Source organism: Apiospora marii, assembly GCF_038362585.1.
Source record: "Apiospora marii strain CBS 49790 chromosome Unknown utg000002l_segment0_segment0, whole genome shotgun sequence".
In the NCBI taxonomy this organism is placed as follows: Eukaryota; Fungi; Ascomycota; class Sordariomycetes; order Amphisphaeriales; family Apiosporaceae; genus Apiospora; species Apiospora marii.
This window is the reverse complement of record NW_027117373.1, coordinates 4,904,224-4,931,516: the sequence shown is the minus strand read 5'-3', so window position 1 is coordinate 4,931,516 and position 27,293 is coordinate 4,904,224. Positions and strand designations below refer to the sequence as shown.

General features: G+C 54.9%; 13 protein-coding genes across 13 annotated transcripts; 7 read left to right on the top strand and 6 right to left on the bottom strand.

Annotated features, from left to right (window-relative positions):
• Positions 1-52: 52 nt before the first annotated feature.
• PG985_003266 (uncharacterized protein) lies at positions 53-388 on the top strand (the record flags this gene model as incomplete). The annotated part of the gene is made up of 1 exon (XM_066823035.1): positions 53-388. The coding sequence occupies one exon, from the start codon at positions 53-55 to the stop codon at positions 386-388; it is 336 nt and encodes a 111-aa protein (XP_066690467.1).
• Positions 389-695: 307 nt separating this feature from the next.
• Positions 696-2,126, bottom strand: PG985_003265 (uncharacterized protein; the record flags this gene model as incomplete). Its single annotated transcript, XM_066823034.1, has 5 exons — positions 696-1,126; positions 1,200-1,264; positions 1,319-1,436; positions 1,506-1,872; positions 1,977-2,126. The coding sequence occupies 5 exons, from the start codon at positions 2,124-2,126 to the stop codon at positions 696-698; spliced, it is 1,131 nt and encodes a 376-aa protein (XP_066690466.1).
• Positions 2,127-3,138: 1,012 nt separating this feature from the next.
• Positions 3,139-4,981, top strand: PG985_003264 (uncharacterized protein; the record flags this gene model as incomplete). The annotated part of the gene is made up of 5 exons (XM_066823033.1): positions 3,139-3,283; positions 3,350-3,522; positions 3,585-3,831; positions 3,899-4,007; positions 4,075-4,981. Coding segments are annotated over 5 exons (1,581 nt in total), but the record flags the coding sequence as incomplete, so codon positions are not given.
• A 1,114-nt stretch (positions 4,982-6,095) lies between these two features.
• On the top strand, positions 6,096-7,910 carry PG985_003263 (uncharacterized protein; the record flags this gene model as incomplete). The annotated part of the gene is made up of 1 exon (XM_066823032.1): positions 6,096-7,910. The coding sequence occupies one exon, from the start codon at positions 6,096-6,098 to the stop codon at positions 7,908-7,910; it is 1,815 nt and encodes a 604-aa protein (XP_066690464.1).
• A 297-nt stretch (positions 7,911-8,207) lies between these two features.
• Positions 8,208-10,586, bottom strand: PG985_003262 (uncharacterized protein; the record flags this gene model as incomplete). Its single annotated transcript, XM_066823031.1, has 3 exons — positions 8,208-9,810; positions 9,876-10,181; positions 10,408-10,586. 3 exons carry the CDS (start codon positions 10,584-10,586, stop codon positions 8,208-8,210), a joined length of 2,088 nt encoding a protein of 695 aa, XP_066690463.1.
• Positions 10,587-11,044: 458 nt separating this feature from the next.
• On the top strand, positions 11,045-11,323 carry PG985_003261 (uncharacterized protein; the record flags this gene model as incomplete). Its single annotated transcript, XM_066823030.1, has 1 exon — positions 11,045-11,323. One exon carries the CDS (start codon positions 11,045-11,047, stop codon positions 11,321-11,323), a length of 279 nt encoding a protein of 92 aa, XP_066690462.1.
• A 776-nt stretch (positions 11,324-12,099) lies between these two features.
• On the top strand, positions 12,100-13,142 carry PG985_003260 (uncharacterized protein; the record flags this gene model as incomplete). The annotated part of the gene is made up of 2 exons (XM_066823029.1): positions 12,100-12,536; positions 12,587-13,142. The coding sequence occupies 2 exons, from the start codon at positions 12,100-12,102 to the stop codon at positions 13,140-13,142; spliced, it is 993 nt and encodes a 330-aa protein (XP_066690461.1).
• Positions 13,143-13,768: 626 nt separating this feature from the next.
• PG985_003259 (FAD-binding domain-containing protein) lies at positions 13,769-15,423 on the bottom strand (the record flags this gene model as incomplete). Its single annotated transcript, XM_066823028.1, has 3 exons — positions 13,769-14,252; positions 14,312-14,672; positions 15,015-15,423. 3 exons carry the CDS (start codon positions 15,421-15,423, stop codon positions 13,769-13,771), a joined length of 1,254 nt encoding a protein of 417 aa, XP_066690460.1.
• A 1,031-nt stretch (positions 15,424-16,454) lies between these two features.
• PG985_003258 (uncharacterized protein) lies at positions 16,455-16,778 on the bottom strand (the record flags this gene model as incomplete). Its single annotated transcript, XM_066823027.1, has 1 exon — positions 16,455-16,778. The coding sequence occupies one exon, from the start codon at positions 16,776-16,778 to the stop codon at positions 16,455-16,457; it is 324 nt and encodes a 107-aa protein (XP_066690459.1).
• A 1,118-nt stretch (positions 16,779-17,896) lies between these two features.
• Positions 17,897-18,169, top strand: PG985_003257 (uncharacterized protein; the record flags this gene model as incomplete). The annotated part of the gene is made up of 1 exon (XM_066823026.1): positions 17,897-18,169. The coding sequence occupies one exon, from the start codon at positions 17,897-17,899 to the stop codon at positions 18,167-18,169; it is 273 nt and encodes a 90-aa protein (XP_066690458.1).
• An 818-nt stretch (positions 18,170-18,987) lies between these two features.
• PG985_003256 (uncharacterized protein) lies at positions 18,988-21,714 on the bottom strand (the record flags this gene model as incomplete). Its single annotated transcript, XM_066823025.1, has 2 exons — positions 18,988-19,928; positions 19,983-21,714. 2 exons carry the CDS (start codon positions 21,712-21,714, stop codon positions 18,988-18,990), a joined length of 2,673 nt encoding a protein of 890 aa, XP_066690457.1.
• A 3,274-nt stretch (positions 21,715-24,988) lies between these two features.
• Positions 24,989-25,990, top strand: PG985_003255 (uncharacterized protein; the record flags this gene model as incomplete). The annotated part of the gene is made up of 1 exon (XM_066823024.1): positions 24,989-25,990. The coding sequence occupies one exon, from the start codon at positions 24,989-24,991 to the stop codon at positions 25,988-25,990; it is 1,002 nt and encodes a 333-aa protein (XP_066690456.1).
• A 444-nt stretch (positions 25,991-26,434) lies between these two features.
• Positions 26,435-26,899, bottom strand: PG985_003254 (uncharacterized protein; the record flags this gene model as incomplete). Its single annotated transcript, XM_066823023.1, has 1 exon — positions 26,435-26,899. The coding sequence occupies one exon, from the start codon at positions 26,897-26,899 to the stop codon at positions 26,435-26,437; it is 465 nt and encodes a 154-aa protein (XP_066690455.1).
• Between the last annotated feature and the right edge of the window lie 394 nt (positions 26,900-27,293).

Genomic DNA, 27,293 nt, shown 5'->3' with positions numbered 1-27,293 from the left:
GCCCAGATTGGGCAATCGAACAGCCTGACCACTCAATTCTTCGGGTGCCCCCATGACACTGTCATCGACCTCAGCACAGCCCGCCATGCCCTCCGATAACAATAGCCATATCTCTGGCAGCTCCGACAGCGATATTTCCGCCGCGGCCGCAGCCCAGGTCTCTCGGGACCTGGAAGACTACTACAACGCAGTTTATCCTGACGGTGAAGAGGAAGCAGATCGATACAGGGGGGGTTTCAACGAGATCAAGGAGGAAAAAAAGCAACAGGAAAAGAAAAAGGGGAAGGGGAAGAAGGACGACAAGAATACAATCGACAATAACAGTCAAACAAAGGAAGCTAGACATAAAGATGGGTACAAGGCCCCGCCAGTCAATAATCAGAAGTAAAGGTATCCCTTGGCTTCCAGTAGCCAGGCGAGGCATTATGGCAAGTCGCACCATGTGCCTCTCCGATTCCGAGAAGCCTTCTCACCCACCCCTTCCGATCAATCCCCAGTCGCACACGAGGGTTCGAGGGGCTAATGAATCGGTCGGTTCACGAGTCTGGAGAAACATATCAGATTGAGAATACGTCGGGGCGCTTACAGGGAAGAGAGCTACATCGGAACTACGTCAAACTAGATTATGGGCTCTCAATTGAAATGTTCTCGATACTACTAGTAGACACGTCACTGATGTCAACGGATAGTTATTTTCAATTCAATATATGTCGAGTCACCTGATATTCCTCCGTAACCATTATGCCCTGTTGCGATACCGGCCTCTTGCCAGCTGCTGACCGGCCCAGTATACTCTCCTCGCTGGTATTGTCGGCAGCCGAGCCGCCGCCGCTGGAGATATAAGGTCGGTTGAACGCCCCTCCCACGGCCGCCTTGACAACGACGCCACCGCCACCTCCGCCCGAGGGCTCGAGCGAGCTGTCCCGCGGCTTCAGCGTGCTGCCGCCGAACGTGTGCATGGCGAACGCGTCGCACTCCTCGTCGCGCTTCTTGTACTTGCTCCCGTCGCTCGACGTCAGCTGGTTCAGGAGCCGCTTGTACAGGGGCCGGCACACGGGGATGCCGATGCATATCATCGTGACGGCAATCTCGGCGGCGGACCAGACAATGAGACCGACCGTATCTTCTGTTGGTTTGGTCAGCATACATACCAAAGAGAAAAGGGAGAGAAGCCCGAGTCCGTGTCAATCAATACATACTGAGATAGTTTTGGCTGGACAGCTCCGGGACCTCGAGCGTCCTTTTGATCCCGCAGGCTCCTGCGCTACACCGATGGTCAGCGTCGCTCACAATGCTATCAGTGGGAGACCACACTTACATAACCCCCAGACTCATGCTGACGAGGATCACGATCTTTTCCCTTCTGTTCATCTGAAGTTTCCATATGAATAGCCAAGGGAACAAGGCAAAGAAGAAATCGACTATGACGCAAATGACTATACCAAATTTGACTGGTTAACATAACAAATCACCGAGGAAGGGGAAGGGGCGCACAATCAGCTTACTACAAAGGGTCGTGGAAACAGGGGTCGAGTCCACGTGGCAATATCCCCCAGCGATGCGACGGTCCCATAGGTACGCCGGCGGCGTACACTGCAGCCAGAAGACGAAGCAGGTCGATATGGAGGCCGCCATGAGGGCCGCCATGGCAGTCCAGATGGCCCACGTGTGCCATAGTTCGACCACGATGCGCAGGAGGAAGATGCCGAGGGACCACTTGGCGATGGCCATGCCGACGACGGCAAACGTTTGCCCGATGGCTTCGAAGAGGACCGCGCTCACGGCGTCATCGGGGTCGAGGTCGTACACATTCTGGCCGAATCCGAATTTGGCCGATACGTTGGTGAAGGCAGTGTAGCAGAAGAGGAGCACCTGCAATCGCGAAGACGAAAAGGTCAGCAAAAAGAAGCGGGAGAGTTAAAGGAAGGGAAGAGAGGAAATGCATAGCCGTCGTACGTGGTTTCAGGCTGACTCACAAAGGCCAAAATGTAGACTTGGTCATCGATGCCAAAGGACTTGACGACGACCAATCGAGTGTAGGTCCGGAGAATGACGGAGACAAAGACGGCGGCGGTCAGGGCCCACATGACGGTGATGGCCCATGGCCCATCTCCTCCCATCGCCATGGCTCTAGTTCATTCGGCCAACGTAAGCAATTGGGGAGTTATTACAACAACAGTCAATCAATCCAATAATTTTTGAGGCCCCAAGGTCAAGTGGTCTTTTCATTCTTCTCCGCAAAGGCCACCTCCTTTACTTATGTAAGACTCGACGTGCGGATCGGCAAAGCAGGTGTGATTTGCATTCTTGCATTTAACCAGGGATGTTGTGTCATTTGTGACAGACTAATACATTGGGCAGGAGCAGAAGCAGGAGTCTTGTAGGCAGGCCAAAGCAGAAGCCAAAGTTCGTATTATCCCACATGCGGGAACGTCGCCGAGAACATACGATTGTTCCTGGTCAGCCCAACGGCCCGGGACGCTAGACAGGGCCTGGCCCCACTGCCAGTGCAACCCAGCGTGAGGAGGATGACAAAAGCGTTGACGATCTTTGGAGCTCTGCGCCTTGAAAGTTCGCCGCGGCCGTGGGAATGTCGAACGATCGTTTGGCCTTTCCATGCCTCTGCTCTCCACCCCTCAGCAGTGGTAGGATGGGGGCTGGACTGGTCTAGGCCGAGTCGCCAATGTTCGGGTCCGTCGCCCCCGACTTTGACAAGATTAAACCAGGAACACTTGTCGATTGTTTCAAGACTGGTGACAGGGGATATATATAGCCCGGTAACTTGATGCGATTGGTCCGTGTCGAGCTGGGAATGCAGTCGACTGGATACGCCCACCGACACCCCCTGTACCGGGTCGCTATCCGCCGTTACATTGGACCACACCCCAGAGGGTGATATCCGACAGTTTCTACTACGATAGGAACTGATCGCCTTGTTTCTCACAATGACCCTCGCAGCGCTGCATGCGCCGCATGCAGCTTTCAAGGATCGGTGTTTAACCCGAGGTCTGGGGGCGCCAGAAACCTGAAACTGCTCGCTATTTCTTCTTTCTCGTTCCCGCCTTGCCAGGCGCTCTCTTCACTTGTCGATTCATCAGTTTCGCGCCAAGTCGCAGCAGCAGAGGAAGTTTAGCTACCATGGAGGCCATCCGACTTGCGAGCGCGAATCCGGGGCCGGCTCTCGTGGCCCTGGTCGTGGTGCCGTGCGTGACCACGGCCGTCTGGTGGACAATCTCCTACCTCGCGTCGCCGCTGCGACAATATCCCGGTCCCTTCCTTGCTGGTCAGTTGCAACGTCGTCCCTGGCAACTCAAGAACTCAACAGGCTGACCCGCTCTCACCCCCATAGGCTGGACGAACTGGTGGCGGTTCTTCCTCGTCCGCACCGGCTCCTACCATCTCGGCGTCAAAAAGCTTCACGAAACTTACGGGCCGGTCGTGCGGATCGGCCCCAATACGTTGGACATTGACTACCCAGAGCTGAGCAAAACCTTTTACGGTACGGATGGCAAATGGAAGAAGGTACGTCGTCCGCTGCCCAAGAGTTGCCTCCGAGATCAAAGTACTCAACGATGCACACACAGACCGAGTTCTACCAAAACAACAGCGCCATCGTCAACGGCAAGATCACGTACCACCTCTTCAGCGAGATCAACCAAGAGAACCATGCCCGGATGAAGCGCCCGATCGCGCCGTACTATTCTGCGAGCAGTGTCGCGGGGCTGGAGCCCCTGATGGACAAGGTCATCCGAGAGTTCTGCGGGCACTTGGAGACGCGATTCATGAGCGACAAGGGCCAGTTCTTTGACTTTGGCGAGTGGATCGCTTTTTGTAAGTACAACGGATCTCGAGATGGCGTATGTCTCTGGATGGTCGAAAATGCTCATGAAATTACCAGGTGTGTGGGATATCAGCGGTGCTGCCACCTTTAGCCGCCCATTTGGCTACATGGACGAGGGTCATGACTACGATCACACCATTTCCATTGCCGACAAGACACTGGACTAGTACGTACCTTCTTTCCCACATTTCCATCAGATAACGGCTCCCCCATCTGACAGAGTTCGGGTCCAGTTTCGCCGCCGTCGGACAGATCCCCATCCTCGACTTCCTCATGGACAAGAACCCGGTGATGCGCGTCGGCCCGCCCAACCTGGGCAACATGACGCGCATCGCCCTGGAGCACCTCATCGCCCGCCAGCAGGGCCAGGACCCCCACTTCGACCCCCGGATGCCCGACTTCCTGCAGCACTTCCTCGACAGCAAGCAGACCAACCCGGACCTGGTCGACGACGGCATCATCATGGGCTACCTGCTCGTCAACCTCCTGGCCGGCGCCGACACCACCGCCATCACCCTGCGCGCCATCTTCTACCTCGCCCTGCGCGAGCCCCGCGCCTACCGCCGGCTGGAGGAGGAGATCCTCGCCGCCGACCTGGGAGAAACTGACACAATACCAAACTTCAGCGCCTGCCGCCGCCTGCCCTACCTCGAGGCCGCGGTCCGCGAGGCCACCCGCATGCACCCGGGCGTCTGCATGCTGCTGGAGCGCTACGTCCCCGCCCCCGGCCTGACCCTACCCGACGGCCGCTTCGTGCCCGCGGGGGCCGCCGTGGGCATTAACCCGTACGTCGCTGGCCGCAACAGCAGCGTCTGGGGTGAGGACCCGGACCTCTACCGACCCGAGCGGTGGCTGCGAGGGCACGCGCTGGGCGCCCCGGACGAGACGGAGGAAGACTACAAGCTGCGGCTGCGGCGCTTCAACGCGGCGGACCTGACGTTTGGCGGGGGCAGCCGGGTCTGCATCGGGCGCAACCTGGCGCAGCTCGAGATCTACAAGGTGGTCGCGACCATTATAAAGAGGTACCACGTCGAGCTCGAGGACCCGGGGCGGGAGTGGCGGGTGACGGGGAGCTGGTTTACGCGGCAGGAGGGGTTGGTGTGTCGGCTGCGGTTGCGGGCTGGGCAGACGCCGATGGGGGGTGCGTAAGCAGGCGGCGTCACGGGGGCATGATGGCTTCTTTTGCAAATTACAAGGGACTTTTTGGGGTAACCTGATCTTTGTTTATACTTTTGGACGCAGCCTGCTCTTTTGGGGGCTTTTGTTTCTGTGAGTGAGGCTTGGCTTGATTCGTGGTGGAAAAAAAGCAAAAGAAAGCAGAAGAAGAAAGGAAAAAGCAGTGTCGTGCATCTACATTCGTCATGATAGTGGTGATCGCGCGTTCTTATTGGCTAAGGCTGGTCGTATCAATTAACATGTTCTATTATGGTTCGATGAAGGGTCCATATTTAATACTGCGGCTGCGAGCTGGGGTCCCGGAACCTACGTCCGGCGTGTGCTGCGGACGACAGACCTGCAGGTTTTATATATCGGATACCGGGGGCCAGGGGCCAATCCACCAATCAGGACTTCCACAACGACGTCGGTCTGGCCGATCCAACCTGACACAAGTAAGCTCAGCAGCTTTTTGATTGTAGGAGACTAATAAGTCCCCGTAGGGCTGGAATGAGCAGACGCAATAGTAAGTGTTGGCGCCGGGCGCTACGGAGTAGTCGCCCCCTTAATAACGCTAGGCGCGCTGCGCAAAGTGGATCCGCCCCTTCTATCTCAGGCACCGGACCGGAGACAGCTTAGCGCAGATCCCCCGGCTTCTGATGATGGAGATTTAGTAAGGCTCCCTTTATGGCCCTGCGGGCTCTTCCCATTCTCCGGGACTCGGGTGCACGATCGGCAACCATGACGCTCTAGAAGCATGCCATGGTTTCGAAACTTTAGCCCCGTGGGCACGACTATACCCTTTTGGAATCTGACAAGCAGAAGCTTCGTTTCATCTTCATTTTTCGTGCCTTTGTTTTGGCCACCGCGGTGCCCGTGTTCTGCTCTGATGATGGAGGCGCAGGCCATAGGGCAGGAGAAGATAAAGTCGATGGGGGACATGCCTTTATCTGGCACGCCTTCCGACTGAACCACTGACTCTCTGTTTTCATACCACCATACTTGCGGAACGTTGATCGTCTCTTTGCTATACCTTTCTATTATCATAGGGTGATACAGACACACACACTCTCTCTCTCTGCCTCTCTCCCTCTTCAAGATGCCGGCATCATTATCAGAACAGTCGGCGGCCACGGGCAGGACGAGTAATATCGAACGAACGTTGACCGAGCGGTCCACGCTGCAACCCACCATCTCCACCGACGACCAGCACGACAACTTCCTCCACATCCGCGGCAAGACGACGCCCCGAGCCAACCGGTTCGGGCCCGGCAGCCGGACCAGCTCCAACACCATGAGCAACAACAACAACAACAACAACCACGAGCTGGACTACGGCGCCCCCAACCGGGACAGCGAGTCCTACTTCGAGGGCGCCACCCTCAACGGCAACACCAACACCAACAACCACAACAACATGGGCCCCTCGTCCCCGCTGCCGGGCCAGTTCCTGACGCCGTCGCGGGGGCGGACCATGTCCTTCTACGAGATGCAGGAGCAGGCCAAGGAGGCCAAGAAGCAGGCCAAGCTGCAGGCCAAGAAGAACCGGCGGTCCGCGCTCATGATCCAGCGGGCCTCGTGGCGCAGCGGCGAGATGCCCTACAACTACGCCGACCACATCGGCGGCAGCCGGCACGACGACTACAACCCGCCCACCATGGGCCGCCCCCAGCGGCGCAGCGCCTACAACCCGAACAACCGGCATAGCGCCGGCACCTGGACCATGAACAACTACAACAACGGCCGCGAGACGCCGGACCCTTTTTCCATGCGGCTGCCGCTGACCATGTGGATGCACAGCGAGGCCAAGAACCTGTTCGTGGCGGCGCTGGGGGAGTGGGTGGGGACCACCATGTTCCTCTTCTTCGCCTTCGCCGGCACGCAGGTGGCCAACGCCGGCAGCAAGACGCCCGCCGCCGCCACGACGACCAACGCCACCGCCGGCTTCGACCCGGTCGTCATGCTCTACATCGCCGTCTCGTTCGGGTTCAGCCTCATGGTCAACGTCTGGGTCTTCTTCCGCATCTCGGGCGGGCTCTTCAACCCGGCCGTCACCCTGGCCCTCTGGGCCGTCCGCGCCGTCAGCGCCAAGCGCGCCGTCGTCCTGTTCTTGAGTCAGATCGTCGGCAGCATCACGGCGTCGGCGCTCGTGCTGGCCCTGTTCCCGACCGAGTTCAACGTGCGCACGACGCTGAGCGAGGGGACGTCGCTGCCGCAGGGGGTGTTCATCGAGGCCTTCATGACGGCGGAGCTGGTGTTCACGATCCTCATGCTGGCCAAGGAGAAGCACAAGTCCACCTTCATCGCGCCCGTCGGCATCGGCCTCGCCCTCTTCGTCGCCGAGCTCGTGGGCGTCTACTACACGGGCGGCTCCCTCAACCCGGCGCGCAGCCTGGGGCCCTGCATCGTGACCGGGCAGTTCGACCCGGAGCACTGGGTGTACTGGGTGGGCCCCGGGATCGGCGCTCTGATTGCGATTGGGTTTTACCAGTTCATCAAGATGCTCGAGTACGAGATGGCGAACCCGGGCCAGGACGGCGACGACGAGAACGACCCGACCAAGAACCCCAACCACGAGCTGCGCGAGAAGCAGCGCGAGGACACCATGCGCATCCTCTCCTCGCTCGGCATCGACCAGACGCAGACTCAGCAGCAGCAGCAGCAGATGCTGCAGACGCAGTGGAGCAGTAGTGCCGCTCGCTCCGCCGAGGAAGGGGGCGGCTCACACTATCACCCCTCGCCCAACATGGAGGACAGCGACCACGAGCGGCGGCACAACCCGGGCGTGGCGCTGTCGACGGTGCAGTCGATGAGTGATCACGTGGCTAGCCCGACGACGGCTATACATGATATCCCGTCGGGGAGGAACTCGCCGCAGAAGCATAGCGGCCGGTCGTCTCGGTCGGCGAGTTGAGGGGCGCAGTTGGTTGATTGTACTTGTATATGTATTTTCTTATTCATGTGGCGTTTTCATGCTTGGAGCGATAGTTCGAGAGCCAGTCTCGTGTCATAGATTTGTTGGTTCCGCCTTTTCCTGGTTCATAGAGATCAGAATCTCAATACATTAATTCTCATCAACTTACTGGAAAAGACTGTTTTCTGTGATAACAAAGCAGAGATTGTTTCGCCAGGTAGCAGTAACATTTCCTCCTGGGCACCTGCATGTGCTGCGCCATGGGGACTCTCGCAGATACATCACCAAGTTCGTTGATCAAACAGTATGCCAATCTCCATGGCTCCCCTCGATCAGACCTGCCATCCAGTCGTCAAATCTTTCCAGTTCCGCAGGACTAACGCAGCTACCCAAACTGGTGACTGCAGCATCATCCAACGCGCTGGGCCGCCCAAGTTCCCGAGAGGCTTCAGCGGTGGTACCGAGAACGTCAAGGGACGTAGCGAGGTCGATCTGTTCATATGGCCCTATGTCCGAGCCAGCCCACCAGTCTTTTTCCACCCGGTTCGTGCTGACAGCCAGAGGAACTTGATTCCGGGCTGATGCGGGATCGTCCAAACCTCTTGTCGTTTCGATAGGCAGTGTTCTTGTTTGGTTCTGGGTGTACGATACATCGACGTCCGTTTGCGACGTGGCCCGGACGATATAAGCGTCAATATAACGATCCACGAGCAAAGTCATAGACTGCTGGAGGCTGATCGAGTATAGCGAGGCTAGGTCCCGCTCCTCGTGCGGAACCGAGTAAGGTAGAGCCTCGGTGCCCTGGATGTGCTCTGTGATGATGGACTGGCCATTCTCAGCCCAGTACTCTCTAAACCCTGTCAAGACCTCCTGTATGGGGCTTTCGACGAATGGCGAGATAGGACGGTCGAGGCGTGGGAATAGAATGTCCCAGACTTGGTACCACTGCTCTGCCAGTCCGAACTTCCGCCCCACTCTCGCTCCAAGCTCCTTCTTTTGGTCCTCGGTGATGCCTTCAGGCTCCACGAAGTCTGCCAGGGCGCAAGATGCACTTCGAGTATGGGACCTCAGACTCTCTTGTGTCTCGAAATGGTGGCCGCACCTGGCACAGAATTGGGGTTGGATGTGCTTGCGGGTCAGGTGCTGCTTGACGTCCTTGATCCGACGAAGCCGGAAAAGCAAGCATTTGCTGTGTGCTGTCTTGTCCTTTTTGTAAAAGGGGCATGCTAGTGTGGGGCCCTCGTCGTCATCATCGTTTGAGCCCATCGTCTTCCGTCTTTTGTTGCCCCCCAGTTCATCATCACCATCGATAGCATCCTGGTCCCCGGAGCCGCTGGAGTCTGGATTGCACTTGCGCTTGGACGAGCTTGCTACTGCCCTTCCTTTGTCTGTGCAGCCCTGGATCTTGGTACCGTTGCCCCCGGCTTTCTGTGCGCCAAAATGTTGGTTCGCCCAGGAGATGAAACGCGGGAGAGAAGTGCGCAGGATTGCAGGAAGTGAGAGCATCAGCGTATGATTCTCTGGCAAGCCTTCGGTGTCGGATTCGTCGGTAGTCTGTTCAGATTTGCTACTGTCGCTGGAAGGACTGTGGCTGTTGCGTAAAGCGTCATTGTCAGTAGCCTCCCCATCTGACTGCAGAGTGCGCGAGTGCAGATTGCGCAAGTGTAGAGTCCAATTATCCTTCATAGAAGGTCTCGAGAGTGCACGGGAGTCGGACGAGCTGCGGCGGATTTCATTCAGTTGCGAAGAAGATATTCTGGATTCTTGAACCTTTCTCTCCTCGTATCGCTCCTCATGAAGACGCCCAGGATTGTCTCTATTGCCAGATCCATATGCGCTTTTTTGGTAGTCGGGGACACGGTTTCTTTGATCATCAGTGTCCACCTGCTTAGGTCGGGAACTATACACACGAATTAGTGTCAAGTGATTGTCAGATAACGTCCAAGTCATAGGATCATAACTTACGCAATCTTTGATCCCGTTGGGATCCAAGGTAAAGATAATCTCTCCAATTCGGGTGCGACACGGTCATTGCTATGTTGTGGCACGGCGTACAACGGCGCCTTAAAGGGTGTGGTCAACTCGCTCTGAATGTATTGAAGTTCGGCGTCTTCCGAAAGAGTATGGCTCTCGAATTGGGAGTCGAGACAGTCTAGTGCCAGCTGAGGCTGCCACGGCAACAAGATGCCATCATCATTCTCCAGGGGAGGCTGGTCCGGGAACAAGAGACAGTCATCATTCTCCAGGGGAGGCTCGAAGAGAGGACCCGGGCTTCTCGCATAGGAAGGAACTAACATAGATTTGCTGTTCTTGCTCTGTTTCTTGGTAGTCTTAGATGGTGTCTGTATTGGGGTTTCTTGTTGGTCAGACCCCAATCCATTCCCTCCAGGTTTGCTGGCTTGCGACCGGCGTTCTAGGTCTTCTAATCGTCTTTTGAGCTTTTTACCTGAGATGGGCGTTCAACATCTTGATTATACTCTCTCTAGGCAAGGCTTACGTACGGTAGTTGCGTTGTGCAATGCGATTCTGTATTCTGCGGCGCTCCGCAAGATCCGAGATCTTGGTCCAATCCTCGTCGGGATCCGCCGCAGGTGAGAAAGCACTGCTCGTGCCCTGTGCCGAGTATTGTCTTGGCACCGTAACACTGCTCTCTGCTGGGCAATGGGATTCAGACATGGTAGTTGGTTGGCGAAGTATGCAGCAGTCTTGATATGTTACGGAAGAGGAACGTGTCATTGCCAGGTAACGCTGATGGGTTCGCCTTTGACGGGGTAAATGACGGGGTAGGTAATGGGGCACAGCAGGCGAATCGAGAAGTTACGGCACATTGGCGGCCTTTCTGTATGGGCAATCCTGTGATTGGCTGCAAACCCCTGTCTCTCTAATTGGTCTGCTGTGTCAGCCAGCTGCGTGCAGAAAAACACCAGTTTGGCCGCCGATGTGCCACAACTTGAGGATAGAAGTTGCAGATGTCAGAATTGGAGCGTGTGGTGATGTAGCCATCGTGTAATGTTCTGGCCTTTTGTATGGGTTGTCAAGATCCGTTGTATGCCTGGACATATAGTGAACTACAAGATCGAGCCTACAGAACCCGCGCAACAATCCCGTCGGTAGACATCGAAACAAGATTCAAAATGTCCGACCAAGCTACATACGATGTAAAGATGTCCGAGAAGTATGAATTCCCAAATATGCTACCACCATGTGCGGCATCAGCAAAAGCTAACAGTGAAAGACGTGCCGCCAATGCGGGAAGAAAACAGCAGTCCAAAGCTCGAGCAGACGACTATGTCCATGAGAACGTGCACATGCAAATCGCGACGAACAGCTTAGAGCCGACCCAGCGCGTCAAATTGCACGAGGACAGGGCGAAGAAAGCTCTCGATGATTTCCAGAAGAAGTTCAAGGGTTAGCCTGCTCTTAAGCAGAGGGAGGTTAGCCATGCCCCCACCTCCCTCTCCCTTTCGTGTCTCTTATTACGAGGAGGATGCTGGTGGTGTAGAAGACTATACTGACTCTGTAGTGAGACACATAGAACAGAGCTTCGAATATTGAGGCGGATACAAGAAGGAATAGGATGCATGTTGTCTCAAGTATCACTCCGCCGCATTTCTTGCCGGCAAGTAAGAGCTTGAACAGACCGTGAATAGCACAATCACCTGATAGCTTGCATTTTGCATAGCTGTAAGATATATTGAGGAATGGATCACTATTCGCCGTGAAAAAGAAAAGGGGGTGAGGATTGGCCGCTCCTGAAATTTGTGGCACGGCTCCCTTTTGTAGCAGTATGATAGCCTCCAATTAAAATCGAAAATCTTAATGGTTGGAGCATTGGATGCGTTGCACATTCTGACCTCCAATGACAGGCATTGATGCAGATAGAATAGGCTGGCAGCAACAGCCCACAGGCTCTGAATGAACAGAATTCATTTGCCCGACGGCTGCTTGCATGTAGCTATGTATCTTGGATGTTTCAATACGTACTAATTGGTTATTTACTTAACGCTAGGTAATGCGCGGCTGCCTCATCTTGGGTTACACAAGGTGTGCCTGACGGGAAGCCTTGGGCCACGCCACGAGGTTGCCGAAACACACTTTAGAGCAGTGTAGCGTCTCCTCACCCATCGCTCTCACCTTTGCTTTGCACCCGCCCAGCTGATTTCTCTCGACGCTTTTCAAGCTTTACAAGATGTCTTTCTCGCCAACGTTTGGCTCATTCGGCGACTTCATTTCCTTGAGCATCTTGATCAAGGACATTGTGAACGCAGTTGGAGACACTCATGGCTCCGCTGCTGATTACCGCTCGTTAGCCAACGAGCTGGAAACCATAGACACGGTGTTGACGCTGGCGCATCGATTATGCGATACTCATGCGACGAATCCCGACGTCAAGTTGCTGCACGAGAGGGCGAAGAAGACGATCGACAGCTGTCAAGCCGAATTGGCTTTGTTCACGATGCGACTGCGAAAGTACAAGACCTCGCTAGGAGACAGAAATGGAAACATTTTGAAGCGAACGTCACTGAAAGTGATGTGGCTCACCGAGAAAGACGACATCACCAAGTTTCGTATGAAATTGATTGGGCATAGCGCATCATTGAACGTGATACTAAACATGGCGACTCTGTAAGTCGTTTGAAACATCTGGGATCTGCCCAATGGTCTAACCTCCCCAGGAAAACGCTCCAAATGAATGAGGAAGCACGACGCCACGATGCCGCTACATGGGCCGAGAGGGGTCGACTCATTGTGCGCTCCGTTCAAAACCTAAGTGACACTCTGCTTAGCAAAGCGAGACGAATGACCATGATGAACATACTCATGCATCTATACTTATGCATTAGGCTCACGAAGTTGAAAACAACCGTTGAAAGAGCGTTTTCGGAAGAGAAAGTCACGCTCCAGGACGCTACTAGCCGCGTCGCGCCGGTACGCTTGAGACTAGGCGATGGGTGGGATGCCTTCAATGCCCTCTTGGTAACGCGCGTCAAAGGCGATCAGGGGTTCCGCCGTGTCGCCCTCAGACGATATGCGCTACAAGACTGCCGCAGGCGCCGTGGGAATCGCTACGACATCTCATGGCAATCGTTCATGTTGCCTGGTAGCCAAGCTAGTATGAGCATCGTCCGAAGTAGTAACCTGACCTCTGGGGACGAGCCACTTCACGGCGCCAGCTGTCCGAGCTGCGTTTCGGCATCTACCGTGACTACAAGTGAAGGGACTCGATGGTAATGCACAGAATCCGCGATTTCGACTTTTGGTTGACTGACATCTCAATAAGTGCGGGTTGTGGCTTGCTCTACACGAGAATTCCAGAAGTTCAAAATCCCAGCGACGAGCCATCCACAACTACCACTGAGCCACACAGCCAAAAGACTCGCTGCGGAGCTTGTGATCAGTCCGCAGAAGTGGAAGAGTCCGACGACGAAGATACCTCAGGACTTACTAGAGTGCAGCTTGTCGCCAAACAAAGAATACAGGAGGCAGTAAACGATCAGTTAGAGCCCCAGGAGGATGCAAACCTTGTGGCAGAAAGCACCGGTCTCATGTTAGACCTTCGTAAACAGAACTTAGAAGTAAACCAAGACAGGTGCTGCAATTGTGGCGAGTACACTACCTTCAACCGTAATAGATGGGGAGGCTTTGTTTGTCTAGGTTGTGGTCATTTAACTGACGTAGGTCTTTGTATCTGCAGATATATCAGAAGGACAGGATAGACTACGCACTTCATAGCTATACCTATACCTCTAACACATCAAGTAGGCACCATGAACACGCCAGGACTCAACATATTTCCGATCACAAAGTTTAATACACCGTACATAGTAGCGGTGTGGCCAACCCCGTCCTATGGGCGTCTACTTGAACAGCTTAAAGCCACCCGGACACGCTGTCTGGAACACACCATCAGGATCATACTTCTTGCTAGCCGCCCGCAGCTTTCGCACATTCTCCTCGCTGTAAGACTGCAGTGCCTCCTGGTCCAAGAAGGCATAGTTCCAGTAGATGAACGGGACCAGCGTACCCCTATCCTTAGCATTACGCTCGATCCGCTTCAGGGCTTTCTGCATAAAGGAGGTAACCCGCTCATCATCATTCTTGCCCGCCCAGTAGGACAGCAGCAGCACATTAATGACGGGGCCATTGTCAGGGTCGAGACCCAAGACGTTGCCGCCGTTCTCGCTCGTCTTTCGGAGCTGGGACACGGGGTACGGTTGCAGGGTGTACGAGCACATGAGACCGGCGGCGTCTTTGACTGGCTCCAGCTCTTCGCACCAGATGTTGCCGCCCGTGATGAGGGTCTCGACGTCGGCCTTGACGCAGACATTCATATAAAGGCACCTAATCAGGCATTGTGTAAGCTTACGATGATTCATGTAACAAATTTACATGGTTCATACCTGATCATACTCTTTCCAGCAGCGGACTGTTCCTTTGTGGCCTCGAAAATCGTCTGGATCTTCATGGTGTTCATTTCAGATCTCTGGGGCTGAACGTGTACGAAGGGGGATAGAACGGGTGGTTCCTCGATAGGCTGAGTGTAGTAGAGCTGGTTGAGGCAGACGACATCATTCCCGTTGCCGAATACTTGGGCGTAAGCGATGCTGAGCATAAGGTGCGCTTCAACACTCGCATCCGCCGACGTGAGCTCTTTCACCAGAGCGGCCATCTGATCCGGGAAGCTTTGCTTGAAGTACCACACGAAGCCAGCGTAGATGGACCCTTGCTTGAACGTGCGAAAGTCAAAGCGGGTAACGATGCCTGATTCAGGGGTTAGCTCAGACAGTATAGCAAACAGCGTATTAGCCGTATGTAACGAGACCATATCGAAGCCACGCACCAAGATTGTTGCCACCGCCACGTAAGGCGACCCAGAGATCCGTATTCTCTCTGGCGTTGGCATTGAGGATCTCGCCCGAAGAGACGACGACCTCGAAATTGACAACGTTGTCACATATGAAGCCTTCTCGGGTCGAAAAGAGTGAGAGGCCACCTAGCCATGGTCAGATAAAGAACAGTTGCATTGTTTATAGATATCAACTCAATAAAGTGCGTACGTACCTTGTGTTGCTAGCCCCCCAATCCCACATGTTGTCGACTTACCCCCAGTAACGCCTAGACCACGGGGCTCTAGACGCTCGTAGACAGCGCCCCATGACTCTCCCGCAGCGACCTGAACAAGACCGTCTCGAACTTCGACGCCCGTCAGCGATCGAAGATCCACAGTGATGCCATCTTGCACATTCGCGCATCCAGGCAACGGCTGTCGTCCGGCGGCTCTTATGGCGAACTGGACATCGCCAACAAAGGGGCGAAGAACCCGAACAAAGGCGGCGACTTCCTCTTTGGATTTAGGTAGGAAGATGCAGGCAGGGGACAGGTCGCTCTCAAACCCCGAAAGGTAACTGTCATTGAGTGATTGGTACTCATCCGTTGTACCGGGGGTGACGAGATGGGCATTCGGCAATGTCTGTCTAAGTGCCAAGATGGCCTGAGATGTTTTGACACTCATATTGGGACGTTCCCAGAATCGAATTTGACCACTGCGGGAAGTAATGATGTCTTGAGCCGGCAAAATGTATCTGACATGTGTTTTCCGGAATTTGAGTGGGAGATAGCATCGCTCTGGAGTGTTTCTTAGTTGGACATTGCCTGACAAGCTCATGCAAGGGCTGGCCAAATGAACCAACTGCACTTGTCCAAGGTGGGGTTGGTAGCATTCGATTGCGGAAAAGGGGCACAGCAAATATAACACATTTAGGTTTTCCCGAACCATACCCAATTCCACAACTCAGTGGTATGAAAAAGCGGTAGGCTCTCGATGAGTACTAAGAGAGATTGGGACTTGACAAATGGCGCCCTAGACATCTAGTCATCCCAGGCAATGATGGCGAGATACCCCTCCCAGTTACCAACGTGAAACTAGCTTGCGTCTCTAAAAGCTCCCGGAGCAGCTAGGCATCGATGATATCGATATGCACGTTGCCCAAGCTGCAGTATGGAAAGTTGCCATATGATCACCAGGGTTTCTCACTGAATACTATAAGTCGTCTGAGTATTGAAGTGGGTCTTGGAAGCCCCTGACTCTTCCCCTTTTCTTAGTCATCACAACTTACAGCGGACCAACTGCAGTCCTTTCGAGACTAACAACCAGAAGGAAAGGGGGAAAAATCACAGTTGTACCGAAAAGAAGCAAGTATTGAGTTGAAATATTAAGTGTCATGAATTACTTGTAATAATTCTCTGTCTAAACCATGACGATCCCCGTCTCTCGCTGTCCTGTCCCCAGCGGTTTGCTATTCTCCTGATTTTTTTATTATCCCCAACGCCTTACATAGCAAATCGCCATTGTATATCCACTAAGTATTATTTTCCACCGTGTTGGACCAATTCCGTCTGTTCCTCTGGGTATCATTCGCAAGAATGTCAATAATTTTTTGCCATCATTCCCCCCTCCCTGGGAAGAAAGAAGAGAAGGGCGAAGAGTGAGAGTGCTGTAAGCACAAAGAAGAGAAAGGGCCAGCTGCCTCTGATGCATCCGCCTTAGCGGGCCTCGCTGGCGCCGTAGAGGCCCCAGACGGAGGCGTTGAGGCTCTGCTGGTGAGCCCGGGTGCGCTTGCTGTGCTCCGCCGACGTGCGGGGCGAAGCGTGCGGGGAGGCGGCCTGCGAGGCGGCGGGCGTGGTGGCGGCCGAGCTGGCGCGGCTGCTGTTCTGGCTGGTGATGCCGGTGGTGCCCATGCCGTAGAAGGTGGAGTAGGCGGCGTTGACGGACTGGTGGTGCTCCTTGGCGGCGCGCTTGATGGTGGACCAGAGGTTCTTGCCGGACGAGCCGGTCTTGGTGGTGTTGGCCATGATGGTGGAAGGCATTGTTGTGATTTGTTGTTGGGTGATAGATAAGAGTGGTGTGATGTTGCGTGTAAGTCGGGTAGATCAGAGCTCAGTGATTGGCTGGTTGAGACTAGTTGACTTGGCTCTTGGGGTAGATGATAGATAAGAAGATGGAACTTCGGAGGTATATAAAGCTGAAGATGCTAGTGTGTGAATGTGTGATAGCTGTTTGATGCTTGATGCTGATTCGGACCTTCTAAATCGTCTGTATCCCCATGGCGATCCCCCATCTTATATATCTCCTTTCGCCTTGCAAAACACACGAAGTACGTACTCGGTACCAGCACGCCTTGGACAGACCACATGTCGTATTGTTGTTAGGAAAAATTTGCTGGGAATTAGGTAAACCAGTTTGGGGCCGTCGTCAGCTGCCTGGGCCCTTACGTAAAACGTGGAACGACATGGTGACTATGCGACGAGGTCCAATGACCATTGAATCGCCGGCGGCATCTAAAAAAAAAACACTCACAGAGAAAACATGGAAAAAGGAGCAGTCGTCTCGGGTTTGCACGGTCGCTACGCCGTTTCGGGGCATGTACCTTGTAATGCCAGCCAATCAAAGACCGCACGACCCTGAAGATCCCGGCCTGGCCAGAGAGAAAAAACTTCTTGGTAGGGCGCATTGATGGGGCGTACAGCAGGTACAGCGGTACAGTACCTCCAGCAAACCGCTCCCTCCCGCTGTTACTCACAGGGCTGAAAGCGATCCTTTCAGTCAAAATCGATCATCCCGCCCTCAGACTTGTTTTACTGTACCCAGAGCCCGCTAGAATCTGCTTGAAATGGAGTCAGTTGAACCCACTCCCCCTAACTGCTAGGTCCTTTGAATTTTCTACCATTTTCCAAGGCAGGCGACCAATGGCGGCTGTCCCCCCTACGCCACGAGCAAGGCTTCGGGTCTCAATCTGGGCTAGTTGGTGACAGCTGTGACAGCTCGAACCCATGGTTTCGAAAATTTCGAACAAAAACTCGAAAACTTCGTGACTGGAGTGGAGCCCGGCTTCAGCCATTTTGCAGGTGTTTTTGGGGAGGGCGCCCGGCTCTCAGCGGCTTAATCATCCAGCCCACACTCTTGTTACCCGAGCCCACAATTCGCGATGCAACTAGGCTTCTACACGGAGCAGCAGCGAGGATGTGCTCAGGTGTTCGAGAAGCCCTTTGCGAGTCTGGAACCTGCGCTGTCCCATGCCCATGTTACAGTACCTGCTGGCACAGAGGTGAAAAAGACACGGGTGCGGGCCGAGCTCTTAGATTGGCTCGACGGCTACTGGAGGCTCTGTCGCATAGAGTTCCCTTTAGAGGTGTGGCTCGGTGGATATGCCTGCAGGACCACGACCACGACCACGAAACGACTGGACATTCGATCGTGAGCTTCCGTTTGGTGCTTCCCGCCGTTGGGATCGTGATGGGAACGTCCGCCCCCATTCAATTTCTTACATACACGTACGTACCTGCTTGCCCCGATCCAATCTAACATCTACATACCGCATCTGGCCTTTGCCAGGTTATGTGTCTCAGGAGGTTGAATTCGATTTTTCTTCATTGACTCCTGGCCCATTGACTTTTTTTTTTTCTCTTTCACTGTTCTAAAACCAACCCACCTAAAGCCGCACCAAGTACGTACTCACGACAGTTGAAGCCGCGTACAGCCGCACCAATGACTGACCTCCTTTCTTCACCCCTTTTTTCTTCTTGTCCCTGTTTAACCACCCAACACCTCACTCTGCCAAATTAATCCCGCCGCAAGCGAGGCGAGTGGGCGTGCCCAACTATGGACGAGAAAAAGGACTCATTAACATTGAAACGGTATTAGTACATTAACAATACGAGTATGTAGCTCGGGTCGTAGGCTACGTTACTTTCCACTCCTCATACGTACAACAAAAAGAGGGCTCCATACAAATGGGATATCATCAACAGCGGGTACCACAATATGGCTCACCGCAACAGCTACTTTGCCTGAACAGCAAATACAATAGCCACACATAAAAAACATAGTACATGGCCGGAGATTCCCATCTCCCCATGCTTACACACAATATCAGACACATCCACACGACGTCCCCGCCCGATTGACTTTGTCCAAGGGCCCGGCCAAGTGAATAGATGGGCTCAGTTCCTTCCCAAGAATACCTCTCACAGGCACGGCACAGCTCACCCATCACCCAAGCGATGCAGCATAGTTGCTTTACCTCCCACCCGCGCGCGAGCTTCTCCCTCGCTCTCGATCCCCGTCACGTTTCGATGTCCCCGTGACTCTCAGCCAGTCCTCCCACTCCTTCGAAATCTCCATGAGCACGGTGCCCATGACACTAGCGCTGGCCATCAGCCCGTGGCCCTCGCCTTCGAGCACGCGGACTTCGCACCGCTTCATCGTCTTGCCGAGCCACTTCACATTTTCGACGGGAACACGCGTGTCCTTGCTTCCGTGGTGAATCACCACCGGCCGCGTGATATCGACGTAGCGGAAGCCCACCGTATGCCGCCGCTCGAGACAGACCAGCAGGTCAACTGCCGGGTTCGCTCCTGTCGTGGCTAGGTCCCAGATCGCGTGCGTCAATCGAGTATCGTAGTTCACCTGGCGCTCCTTGTCTGCCAGGGCATCGGCCGCCGCCTCCAGAATGGCGTTCTCCGGCGAATTAAACTCAGGGTTCGGCCGGTACTGGTCCATGTTTTCTGTCGCGAGGAGCGGTGAAGTTTTGCCTTCCGGCAAGTAGAGTTCCAAAGGAAGGTTTTCTTTTTCCAAAGCTTGCGTGAGGTCACGTTTTTCCTTTCCGACTGCCGCGGATTTCCGCTTGGTTTTACTGCGTGGAGTTTTGGGCAGCGAACTGGTAATGGAGCTACTCGTAGCCGACATGAACGAGCTGTTTGCGGCCTTCAGGAACGGAGTCGGTAAAGCCCGCAAGATGCGCTGCGAAGTCGGTATCGCATTGGTAGGAGGCATGGCTTGCGAGGCACCAAACACGTTCATCTGCGATGGTGGTATCCAAGGGGCCAAGAGGTGAATTCGACCCCGAATGTGTTGCGGCATTCGAAGGGCCGTGGCCAGCGCGTAGATGGCGCCAGCCGAGTGTGCGAGAATGGAAAACTTGGTGATCTTCAGTGCCTGGCATATCGCATAAACATCATCTGTTCCAAGTTAGTAAGGAATATATGTAGAAGCGTATCGAATGTTGTACTCACCAGGCCAGCTCAACGGTGTGGCAGTGCCGTCGTTGTAAGCCTCGCTGTCTCCCACACCAGGACGGTCTGGTGTAATTAACCGTAGTTTCAGTGTCTGCGCAAGCTCATCGTAGAACGCTGTTATGTAACGTGTAAGTCCCATGCCCACGCAGCAGAACACAGCCGAGCCTTCAGAGTCTCCAACCTCGGAGAACGATATCACGCGACCAGTCTGCGGATGCTTAATCTTTTGCGACAGGCGCGGAGAGCAAAGGTAAGACTCGACCGCTTCGTCTACCGAATCGGCACTTTCTGGCCTTTCGTAGCTAACGCTGACATGCGGGTCGGGCGTCGTTGCGCGGCGATCGCCTGGTTCGGGGGTTTTGTTGCCAGACAGCCGCGTCAATCGGGAACTGCTCCGCTTCGCGTTTAGGGTTTCGGTGGGTTCAGGTGTGTTGCGCCCTGATTTCCGTCTCTCCGTGCTCCGCGCACTACGCCGTCGGCTCGAGGCTACTGAAGGGAACGGCGCTCCGTCTTCCAAACCGTCGTCAGGTGATAATGCATGGGGCGCATGGGTATAATTAACTTCTTGTGGGTGGCGGCCCCCCGCCGTGGTCGACCGGTTCGGCATTTCCGGGCGCAGATACTCTTCCCTCCTTCTTGCCTCGCCGTCAAAGTCTGGAAAGGATTGGTGACGACGGGCGATTGGCGGTGGCGCCGAAGCGTCTCGCGACCGGTTGTAATGTTCTTCGTGCTCCGGGATGCTGTCGTTGAATCCGGCGTCGCTCTCGCGTTTCGGTCGCCGGTTGGATGCCCGCCTCACATTCGAGCCTGACTTCCGGACGGAAGAATCGCGGGTGGGGATCGTGAAAGGAACGGAGTTGTGGTAGTTGTCGAGTGAGGAGCTGCGTCCTGGGAACTGACCGTGAGAGGCGATCTCATAAAACGATGGCTCCTCCCGGATCGGGTGCTCGGCCAGGAACGGATCTGGCCTGTTGGTTATTGGGGACAGGGCCCCAGAATTGCTGCCGGCGGCGGTGGTACCGCGCTGGCGCTCTGCTGAACTCGCTCGCAGGCGCTCCCTAGAGCTCATGTACATCCCACTCTTATGATTCCGGCTAGTCTTCCGGCCCCAGCTGCTGTCCTGCGATGCTCGCCTGTGTAATTCGGGTGTCTGGCCTCGCTCGACGGAGAGATTTCCTATACTTCGTGTATCATCATGCGACGATACTTCAGAGCCCCGGGAGGACGGTCGCGATGATCGAAGTAGCGACCTAAGACCACCGGATGCCTCACGACTCGGCGACCTGGGAGACTTGGGGGCGGTTATTACCGAGAGGCCGGAAGGAGGTTTTGATGTACGGATGATTGGTGGTGAGGCGGCGAGTTCGTCGAGAGAAACCCCTTCTTCTAGCCTGGACAAGGGTGGGAACTGGAAGGAGCCGTACTCGACGCCGAAGCTACCGTCGCTTGGCGACGTGGGCGTAGGGAGTGTGGGTGGGCCGTCGAAGAGGCTGTTGGCGGGCTTGGAGATGACAGATAGGCTCGTGATCAGGGACGAGATGACCTCTGGGGAAGCCGGTTGTACGGTGACACGGTTGCTGTGGTCGGTAGCACTACTATGGCCGCGGGGCTGGTCGTAGAAGGACAACGGATCGAGCGACAGATCGTTGCGGCGGGATTGGTGGCGGGTCTGACTGTGACTGCTGCTGTATCGAGGGATAGGGGCGCTTGCCTGCGATGTCGAGTCCATGTCCGGGCAGCCGACCGTCCGACTGGGCGGGCAGCACACAAGGACAGGTGTGGGCAGCAGGTAGGCTGATTGCTGACGGTACCAATGTAACTCGACGAAGGGCGAGCCGAACGCAAGGCGGTGGTGCCAAAGAACGCGATGGTACGGTTTCGGTCGACTCCAAGTACGTAAAGACCGAACAGATTTTGCCTAATTGGAACTTGGAGGGCGGGTAGCCTGTCCTACCAGGTTGCCTACCAGGTAGTACCTGTGTCGTTTTTTTCAATGGAGCTCCCTGTTTCCCAATTGTCGCAGGTTACAATACGAGGGTTCGCAATAAGCAACTGCGGGTGGAATTAATTGAAAATAGATCGATCGACCTGCAGCTTGGGGGTGGTTTGGGGGCCTTGGGCTGTGCCAGACTGCGACTTTGTTTCGGTTCGGGCGAAGCGCCTAAGATCCAATCCGGACACCAACAACCAGACTACCAGTTCGGGCGGCTTATAGATCGCAGCCGGCGTTGGACTGGCTCGCTTTTTTCGAATTGCGGGTGGGGACTCTAGAAGACAAAGACAACAGAAGAAAAGCGCGCGAGGGGGCGCACGCGCGAGAGATAGAGAGCGCGACTAGGAGAAACGGTAGGTAATGAGTCGGTAGGTAGGTATGTAGCAATGGTGTTATGTTGAAACCTGGATGTTCCTCAAACAGCACCTGGGTGGTAATCGTAATGTAGGCCTGCATGCATGTACATACAATACGTCTCTGGCAGGCTGGTGGCCGTCGGAAGTTGGTTTTGGTTTGGGCTCGCTCAAAGTCAGTCAGTCCATTTGCGGTAACACGGTACACCTCGTCAAGCTTTGGGGTAAGTATGGCATGACTCTTTGCGCGCGCACTCTAATGATAAAAGCAGCGGGGGTGGGATGGTTGCGTTTCGAGGGGTTGCCAAAGAGGCCAGAGGCTTGTCTGTCACCTGTCTAGGTTATCTGTCACTCCCCTTTTGGTCTTACTACGGACATACTCAGAAACAGCCGAGGAGGGACAGAGCGAAAAGAGGGTGAGTGAAGGAGAGAGAAAAGAAAACTATGGTGATGAGAGCTGTGATTTGCCCCGGTCCAATCTCTCCATGGTCAAATCAGAGCGCAGCAGCTCCAGCAAATTGATGCAGTGACATCGGGTCCGTCAGCAGCAGGTGGGCAATAGCTGCCGTAGTGCGATGCACGCAGAGATCTTCTCTCGTTGCTTAAAATTTGGGGGCTCCGTGCGACATCTCTAGTAGGCCTAGTGCGCTGGGCAGGCGCCCGTCTCTTAAATGAGACTGTAACCACAGGCGACTGGAGAATGTGGTTGGTTGCTCACTCATTCCTCTTGTTCCTCCAAATCCAAAGGATGCGCAGGATGCCTCAGCAAAATGATGGCCCGGAGTACCACAACAGAAAAAGCTATCAAGCATCATGTTACACATTACGCACCCGTTTCGCCAAGTCTCGCATAGCACATGACGAATCTACGAAACACAAAATCGCTTGTCCAACCTGGGGATTAACGGAAAGGCGCCTTATCAGTTATCGATGGGGCCCGGGCTCCCTCTAAGACCCTGGAGATTGTACCTGAATAGGAGAGCCGACGGGGGATCGAAACTGGGGCCCGAGTGGACAGTGGGCCAACGCTGCAGCGATCCCCCCTGGCTGCTGCTGCGCTGCAGGTGACTCCTCTGCATGGCCACCCCCACATGCTCTGACAGATGCGAGCTCGTCGCTGTTTGAGGAAGGCCTAGGTTTTTATCACAAAGCATACGGATATTGAAACATACACTGCATTGCGATAATTCGTGAGATTCTCGCTTAGTCGCATCCTGATCACATCTTCTTTATTCTCTCTTCTCCTGCCAAGTAGCCAATGAGCAAAAACACCGTATTTTCTCTGTCGTGCCACAGAACAAATGCTGCCCAAGGCAAGTTCTGGCGGTCAGGGTCTAAAACGGTCAAGCCCTCCCAAGATCCGCAAGCAATGCCTTTTATGTGCTCTCAAAACACTCCGGGAGCCATCGATCGTCCTTGATTTTGCTCGGACAGCCAGCCACCCCATGCTTGCGAGTCGCCCGAGGCAGCGCCCCTCAGTTCTGACGTTTGGAAAGCCGCTTTCTTATTTGGCTGCGTGCAACTACCTCAAGGCTTTGAAATAGACTGCGGAATTATAAAGACATGCATCGCGGACTAATTAAAAGCCTAAGCTCCACTCAGCAAAAGAGCGCATGATTCTATCCCGCACTCGATTGCTGGGATAACGCAGTCCCTGGCCGGACACTGCGCAATGAACATGCAAGTTGGCGATAGTGATATCAATCTTCGCAACCGCCAACAGGTTGACTACATGCACATTGATATATTCTTAGTGGATATCAGCCCTCACTTGGTAACCAAACTGACGGGTCGATGGTTCGGGAGACTTGCCGCCCTGCGCCCAGCGCCAGCGGCAAGCGGGCAGGGCAATTGGTACGAGCTCCAAATATAGCCCCGAGTCTCCCGCTATAGCTGGGCCAGAACATGCCCAAACCGCTTGCCGGCAGCAGGGTCCAGACGAACCGATTGATTGATTTGCTGGCGACAAGAGGGGAGGTTCGCCAGCACCACTAAACCCACCTGGCAGCTGGGGAAAAAAGGGAGTTCGAAAGCTTGACTCGCTCATTGCTTTTTCGTCAATGGCAGACGATTACCGTAGTCTCGTCAGAAAAGGAGAGACGAACAGATATATTGTTGAAACATTTCTGATCTACGCAGGGGCTTTTTCACAATCGGCAATGTCTGCGACGCCTATCGCCGCCGCTTGGCTCACGATACGGCGGCAATTGGAATGGCCCCGGCCCGACAGGGTCTGGGCTTGACTTTTCGACAAAAGTGAAAAGATGATCATATCATGCATTCATGCACACATTGAGGATTATATGGAATCCAGATTCCTTTTCGCTCTCTCGGAGGTCAAGCTTAATGGCTGTTGATCCTCTGCAGATGGCGAGAAGGAAATGATGCGCCGCTAGATACTATGTATACGGCAGGGGTGTGGTCGCTTACTCCATCGCCAGCTGTGGTCGGCAAATCGCTACGTCATACTGCCGCCAGGCTGATAGGTTCATGAGAAACAAGGCAGCGCGCGTGGGGAGTCGGTTGAGCAAAGGAAAGATGCCAAGTCACATTTCATGTGCAATTGGCCATAGCATTGACGAGCATTCAGGATAACACTATACAGTTTTGTGTTTCTTGAAGCCAACCCAGTCCTAACTTCAAATTGCTTATTCACGATGGACTTCATTCTGTCCCTGCCGATCGTGTCCTATTTCGCGGCGCCGATGCTGACATCATGGTCGACCTCGATGAACCTGCTGTTCTTCTACATGACCTGGACGACGCTGGTGCTGTCGCACTCGCCCCTGAAGATTGAGCTCTTCGGGACCTTGGCGGTCCGCATAGTCTTCTGGCTGCTCCCGTCCCTGCTCTTCCTGCTCTTCGACGCCGGGGTGCCGAGCCTGGCCGAGTCCATCAAATTCCACGGGACCCAGTCGCTGCCCCGGCGCGATGCGGCCGCCCTCGCCAAGCAGGTCGGCCTGGCCGCCGCGAACCTCCTGGTCGTCACGGCGGTGCAGGCCGGCCTGTCGGTGGGCGCCACGGTCCTGCTCCAGGAGCCCCTGTTCCAGACCTCGACGGCGCTGCCGCTGCCCTGGCACATCATCAAGCACATCGCCACCCTCTACACGGCGCGCGAGGTCCTGACCTACTACATCCACCGCGACCTGCTGCACTCGCGCCGGCTCGGCGGGTCAGCCGCGACGCTGCACAACCGGTACGCGCACGCCGCCCACCGCGGCGCCCCCTACGCCCTCATGGCCTACGCGGACCACCCGCTGCCGCTGGTCCTGCACCGCATCCTGCCCGTCTACCTGCCGGCGCTGCTGGTGCGCCCGCACCTGCTGACCTACTTCCTCTTCACGCTGCTCACCACCGTCGAGGAGACGCTGGCCATGTCGGGCTACAGCGCGGTGCCGGGCATCGTCATGGGCGGCGTCGCGCGGCGCACGGCGACGCACTACGCCAGCGGCGGGCGCGGCAACTTCAGCCCCATGGGCTTCCTCGACTGGGCCAACGGCACCAGCGTCGGCAAGGACGTCATCGACGACCTCCAGGACGAGGCGGACAAGCACCAGGTCAAGGAGCGCGGGCGCCGCAAGGCCGGCGACGGCAAGGCCATGGTGCAGGACGGCATCGACAGCTGGAAGAAGAACCGCAAGGGCGGGAAGAAGAACTGAGGGGCTCTTGGTCCTCGGGAATGGCCCGATGTACGTGGTCTGCTGGTTGTTTGTGTTTCTTGCGCGGCGACACCCTGGGCGTCACGACGTCTTTCTTGGTGTCTCGGACTAGTGGGCAGGTGTTTGAGGTCTTCTGTTCTAATTATGGTTTTGGAAGGTCAACGGGCATTTTTATGATTGATTGCTACGTTCTGGTACTTTCTACTATGTACAATGCTATATATGAGCCTGTCAATGATACCACTACACGGAACTATACAATGGTGTCCGATCAATTGGAAGATCCAACCCTGCCTTCTACTGAAGTGTATTTGCAACACTTGATACCAAGCTTCGCAAAGTCCAGAAATGAATACAGGAGATGATTCTAGTCTTCTTCGTGGTCTCTAATCTGGGGTCGCCCCAGAAATGCTACCATCAATCTGATGTTAGAGAGCAACAATGCTATACATATCGAAACACGAACGGGTTCTGGAACTGAGGGATCTTGCCCACTGCCGCCTTGACTTGGGGAGGAACGAGGTCCGCTGCTGCGTTCTCGAAGGCTTGCCATCGTGTCGGGACCACCGGGTGTCGACCCCAGTGCCGATGGCTCTGTACATGAGTGTTGAGGAACTTCTCTATGCTAGCCTTCGTCTTACCAGCCGTCTTCACAATGGTATGCTGATGCTTGTAGCCTGCGATCCACAAGGCCCCAACAACAAAGGCAGTTGGCAGAGCACACTTAGCAAGCTTGCCCTTGGTGATCCCGCCGAACCCCGATATGTACGGACCCAATGACCCTGCTTGGAGGCAATCTATCATCACTAGGCTTGCGCGGATCTGTTTTGTGTACTTGTGTGCCCAAGCCTCAAGTCTTTGCCGGGCAGGAGTTGTCAGTCCAGAATCCACATCAGATCCCCCTTTCATCTTCAGATAATTATTTTGCTCCTATTCTCGGCTACACTTGCAGCTGGCAATTGAGTAGCTTCACCACGCAACCTCCCTGCATTCACTTGGTACGGCACATTCTATGAGATGTTCAGATACCAAACAACAACGCGAGCAACTTGGGGTTGGACAACCTCTGACAATACCAGACAAAGTCGCATCCCCAGAATATAACCAATCTGAATCAATTGCACCATTGCTCTCTGCTGTCGGTCTCGGCCATATTCGTGGGCAACGAGGTTCACTGCCTTGACAATTTCAATTCTGTTCAAACTCCGTTGGGAAGGCACACCCCCTTATCTCCCCACCTTCCTCCTCAACCAACACACCACACCCACCACTCTCCCCCCAAGTCCCATGCACCTACCAATGC